At 42.4% G+C, this 6,000-nt stretch overlaps 1 protein-coding gene across 1 annotated transcript; it reads left to right on the plus strand.

Annotated features, from left to right (window-relative positions):
• The first annotated feature begins 86 nt into the window (after positions 1-86).
• On the plus strand, positions 87-6,000 carry LOC121198330 (inactive all-trans-retinol 13,14-reductase-like). Its single transcript, XM_041062371.1, has 12 exons — positions 87-252; positions 1,625-1,807; positions 2,400-2,538; positions 2,687-2,789; positions 2,925-3,120; positions 3,225-3,422; positions 3,531-3,650; positions 3,737-3,875; positions 4,059-4,168; positions 5,254-5,420; positions 5,596-5,755; positions 5,840-6,000. The coding sequence occupies exons 1-12, from the start codon at positions 87-89 to the stop codon at positions 5,998-6,000; spliced, it is 1,842 nt and encodes a 613-aa protein (XP_040918305.1).

Consider the following 6,000-nt stretch of genomic DNA (forward strand, 5'->3'; position numbering starts at 1 on the left):
TACTCACTTCTTCCTGCCGTTTCTTCCTCTCCTCTCCGCTCTGTTCTTTCCACTTCAGTGTTGTAGGCACAAAGCTCTCCGCTGCTATGTGGTGGTGGCTGTTGGGTTCACTGAGCTGTGTGCTGCTGGCGGCAGTCGTCATCTTCTTCCTGACCACCCGACAGCGCTACAAGGTGTTCAGCGAGAAGTGCCTGAGGCCACCAGGAGCCTTGGTCACCGACAGCAAACAGAGGGACGACAGGCTGAAGAGAGGTAAATAAAAAGATGTTAGATGTTATGTCTGAAAAATACCATTATGTATCTGATACAAACAGTCTTGAATCTTGTGTATCTTGATTTTTTTTTTTCAGTTCAAAATACATAATTCATCCTCAAAGGGCAAACAAAAGTAAACAATCCATTTACACAAAAAATATATAATATATATAAAAAATATAATAAAAAATATTAGAATATAGTTAGAAATATTCAAAAGAGACAGTGGCCCGTCCATAGCCGGCCAGCCTTTCTGAGGACTTTTGATTATTAAGGTGTACTAAAGATCTTAGAGCTGAGGTCAACAACATCGTGCCATCAGTTCATGTCCTTTTCACAAAGGGAAGCAAACGAGTGAAGAAGTTAAAATGCTTCTGATAGAAGAGGAATGAAGCGTTAATATTCTCTGATCTACTCCAGTTTACGTGGGCAGCAGTGTCACACTGTGACACTGTCACATCTGTAACTGTTCACTAAATCTCAATCTGTCATTAAACACAGTTCCCATGTATCTGTATGTCTGGGAGATTTCAACACATACAACCATGGATGACTGCTGGATTCTGTCTGTGTGTTTCGGGTGCATTTAATCTAAAAAAAACACCTGTCCACAGATTCTTGCATTGTGGGTCCCTGTGACAGAGCTAGCAGCAGAGCTAAGATTCATAATAACACTGCTGACAGCAAATTTTACAATGTAGTGATGGTTACCATACACAGCAGCATGGCTGGTATCATCATGGCAGAGTGTGGTCCAGGAGACACCAACTGTAGCAGGAACCACAGAAATGGTTCGGAATACTCTGGCAGGTGCTTATATGTCTGTCTGTGGACAGATTTTGTTACCGTGACCACCATGCCAGATGCAGTCACCAAACTTTACAGGTGTGTAGTTGAGATCAAAATGAAGGAGAAGGGACACAACTCCACGGTGAGCCACCAATTCTACTGGACCATTTACAACTACTGTCTGAGTTCTGAGAGTGAGAGAACTGGTAATCCATCCGATAAGCTGATGATGTGGATGGAAGTAGGATGTAACCTTTTTTTACTTATACATGAGGTTGGATTGTGGTAAAGATACACATTAGTTAGCATCCATTCGGCTAAAGGGTTTTCAACCAAATAATGTTAGTTAGACAGTTATTTACTGTGCCACATACAAGTGCACGGTCAGCACAGACTCATAAGACAACACAGAGACAAAACGCACAGTTGAAATGAAACATTTGTCAGACATGAAGATTTCTTCTTATGTTACACTGCAAACAAAAAACTATAAAACAAAAATAAATAAATAAAATAAATAAATAAAGCCTAAAACCTTCCACCAGTCTAACTGTAAAATATAATGTGTATCTCCTTACAGGTTTTCGTACAGATCGCGTTCCCCCTGCTCTGGATGCGGTGGTGATCGGCAGTGGTGTGGGAGGTTTGACAGCAGCGGCACTTTTGTCCAAAGCCGGGAAGAGAGTTGTAGTTCTGGAGCAACATGATCAGGCCGGAGGCTGCACACACACCTTCCAGAATAAAGGATTTGAGTTTGATGTGGGTAAGATACCAAAGCATATGAAAGAACACACACAAAAAATTCAGCGCATTTCGGCTCATTCCTCAAAGCACTATTAGGAAAGAGGAGAAAACTGAACTTAAAACAGCTGTGGTGAGATATATCCGAGCATAATGAACCATAACTGCGATGCCTGCTTTGGAGGACAGTGGCACACTATGTTCTCCCACTCCCGTCTTGTTCACTGAGCTGGCTAATGCTGTCCAACAAAGTTGGACTGGAGTGGTCTCATGCTCTTAAATATAGAACTTTTGCGTAATTGGCCTGAATATAAGACAATTTTTTATTATTTAATATTATACAACAAGTGAGGGTTGTATAATATTAGATGATTAGGCTGTTAACAAAAGTTAAACCGAATTTGGAGCAATACGTTAAAAATCAAGGGTAAGTCATATTTCAAGACCAGGACTAATAGTTTATCTCCTGTCAGAGTGACATGTCAGGTGATCACAACAGTTTCTTTTCTGTATTCTGAAACAACATTCTGGGACAAAGTTATTTCATATTTAATATGTTTGAAGCACTAAATAAATGAAGTTGATTTAACTCCCTCTGCCACTGCCACCACCAGGTATCCATTACCTGGGCCAGCTTCATGAGAACAGCCTGCTGAGGGTTGCTCTGGATCAGATTACAGAGGGTCAGCTGCTGTTTGCACGTTTGGAGCAGCACTTTGACACGCTGATCCTGGGTCAGTCTGACAAGCGCAGGTAGGGCAAGTCTTGTTACTCGTTACAGTATTGTACAGTTTCATTCTTTTGTTCTTTTTAACTTTGTTTTTACCCCAATTACATAATAAATGAACAACAAAACTAAACCATGAACGACACTTCTACCTTACTTCTCTGTCATTCTCAGGGAGTACCACATCCATGCAGGGAAGACTGAGATGGCAGCAAGCCTGAAGAAGCAGTTTCCAGGAGAGGAGGAGGCCATTGATGAGTTCATGAGACTGATTAAGGTAGAGAGAGAGGGAGATCATTATGGGCACAATGTAAATATGAATGAAAAGAGGAAGAAGAGCTGAGGGGAAATATAAAGGTGCTTTAAAAGTAAAGTGTCTTGATTCTGATTTATTAACACGCTCCTTTTTCAGCTCGCCTCACGGCGGACACCACTGATCGCCACCTTGAAGATCATACCATATTGGCTGGTTAACTTCCTGGTTCGTACTGGCCTGTTAGATCGCATATCTTCAGTGTTCCGCCTGGCAACAACCAACCATTCAGAAGTAATGTCCCGCCTCACACAGAACAAGGACCTGCAGGCTCTATCTGCCTACCTGTTCTATGGTGCTGGACACATACATACATACATACATACACATGCAATGATACAGATCACATACAGAGTCTAAGCCTTCTGCAGTGCTCTTTATTATGCAATTGTCTCACAGGTGTCCCTCCTAAAGAGTCCAGCTTCCTCATCAACGCTCTCCTTCTTCACCACTACAAACGGGGTGCATACTACCCGCGAGGGGGCGCCAGTGAGTTCGCCTTTCACATCATCCCGGTCATTCAGCAGTCAGGCGGTGATGTGCTGGTCAGGGCTCCTGTACAACGCATCCTGGTCAACCAGCAGGGGAAGGCCTACGGTGAGAAAGGGAGGGGGGAGACAGATTCTGAAAATGTTGACTTTCTACCAAGCAGTCCTGGGTGACTCCTAGAGATGAGCACTGTGTGTGTGTGTTTGTGTGTGTCAGGTGTTACCGTGCTTAAAGGACAAGAGGAGATCGAAGTTCATGCACCTGTTGTCATTTCCAACGCCGGCATCTTCAACACCTTCGAGAAGTTTCTGCCTCAGCACCTACAGGACAAACCAGGTGACGTATGTGGACTCATCATTTGACTGCAGACACCAAACTTTTTTTTCTCATTTGCTGTAATGTGTGTTTGTGTGTGTGTGTAGAGGTCCAGTCACTGTTGGGTATGGTACGTCATGGCATGGGTTCCTTCTTGGTCTTTGTTGGTCTGGGTGGGACCAAAGAGGAGCTTGGCATTGTTTCTACCAATTTCTGGATGTATAAAGACAACGACCTGGACTCGCTGTAGGTTTATTTATATTTCTTTTTATTCCTTCCTCTCATTGTATCCTTGTACTTTTCATCTTCATGTCCACCGCTGACTTGAACAGACAGACCACTCTGTTCTTTTGTAGTTTGCATTTTATGGATTTAGCGAATGTATAACTCAATGCGTCTGTGTTTGCTTACACAAAACTGTGTGTGCAGGATGGAACGGTACTCTTCCTTGAGCAGAGAGGAGGTATTAGGGAACATTCCCATGATGTTCATCACCTTCCCATCTGCTAAAGATCCCACAGCCAATATCAGACACCCAGGTAATGCACATTCACATGTATGTAAACGTATACTTGTTAGTTTGCTGCCAGATCTGATGCTGACTTCCTCCTCTTTGTCATCTTTGATTCCTGTCTCTGCTTCCTTGAGCCTTTATATTCTTTTCTGGCAGATATGCAACCAGCTGATCACCAACAGTGAATTCTCAGGTCTTGGGTGGGATGTTACATGTCTTCAACATGGTTTCCTGTTGGTCTTTGTCGTGCTTCTCTGGCCACCTGTTATCTGCATGAAATGGTGCAACTGACTATTTGCTAAGTCGAACTCTGCGTGGTACAAATGCAATTTACAGTGACAGCTCTAGCAGATTAGAGCTCAAAATTTGCAGTGGGTCTTGGATTTTACACAGAAGTGAACAAAAATAGACTTTTCATCTCTAGTCAGCAACTGTGGATTTTGTCCGTGGAAGTGATGAATAGATTTTATCAGCTGTTGCTAGTTAGTGCAAGCTATTGCTAACACTGAAACTCTGGCAGTCGGTTGAAAACTATATGTCTCATTTTAAAACAAGAACCCATTTAAATGGGTCCTAAAGAGGCTAAAGCTCAGTGTCACAGGTAAAGATCCATCCATCCAGGATCCATGTTGAAGACACAGAAATTAAGGTGTAGCTTTATTCATGTCTTGCAGTATAGAGGTAGTTAATTTTACTACTATGGTACAGTATTATATATGGAAATTTACTTCAAATAACTTTTGGTTGGTTTGGTGTCTGTCGAAAAACATACTTGGACAAACAACACAGTGGTTAAATTTATGCTTCACATTTTATAAATAGCAGGCTTCATTTTTAAAAGTGTAAAGGATTTGAAGATGAGGAATAACTGATGAGTTTGATGAACATAAAACTTCCTCATGCCACAAAAAGAACAAGACAAAGCAACCATCATTTACAATCATCATCATCTAAACTCTGACATAGTAGCGTCAGACAGAGCACATGTTTCAGTCCTGAATTTTTCCTGCACTTTTCAAGACCAATGAAAATTAACCTCCCAATCAGCTCTTTTAATGGACAAACCAGGGGTTCATTCAAGAAGATAACAAGCTCCTTATATCTCTGCAGGTAAGTCCTGTATGACATTGCTAACCATGGCTCGCTATGAGTGGTTCGAGGAATGGGAGGGGACAAAGCTTGGCAAGAGGGGAGAGGACTACCTGGATCTGAAAAACAGTATGGCGCAAGAGCTGCTCGACTGGGCACTAACCATCTTCCCACAGTTGCGGGACAAGGTAAATGTCAGTTCTTGTATGTAGAGTTAGTTACAGTTAGTTACACTATAACATCCATTTTTATTCATGCATCCATAACTAAGATGGATGTCTATAATAGCCATCATCTGCTCTTCATGTACTTTTGCCAACAATTATAATTACATTACATGTATATACATGTTTGTCTGTTCAGGTGGTGATGGTGGATGCTGCCACCCCTCTGACAAATGTCCACTATCTGGGTGCTCCAAGGGGTGAGATGTACGGTGCTGAACACAACTTAGAGCGCTTCACCCCTGAAACGGTTGCTATGACACGACCAGAGACACCCATCAACGGACTTTACCTAACAGGTGATCAGACTAACAGGACAGTGTAAGTCGAGATTCTGCAGAGACTGACACACCCGCTAAGTGTTTGTTGGTGTGTGTTTGCAGGTCAGGACGTATTCTGTAACGGCATGGCTGGGGCTCTGCACGGTGGACTACTCTGCGCCTCCGCTGTACTTAATCAGATCCTCTACATAGACCTTCTAGCCCTGAAGACCCAATTAAAACACAAATATACCAATCATAACCTCTTTAATAATCCTTTTTGA

The sequence above is a fragment of the Toxotes jaculatrix genome, chromosome 18, assembly GCF_017976425.1.
Source record: "Toxotes jaculatrix isolate fToxJac2 chromosome 18, fToxJac2.pri, whole genome shotgun sequence".
Classification (NCBI taxonomy): domain Eukaryota; kingdom Metazoa; phylum Chordata; class Actinopteri; family Toxotidae; genus Toxotes; species Toxotes jaculatrix.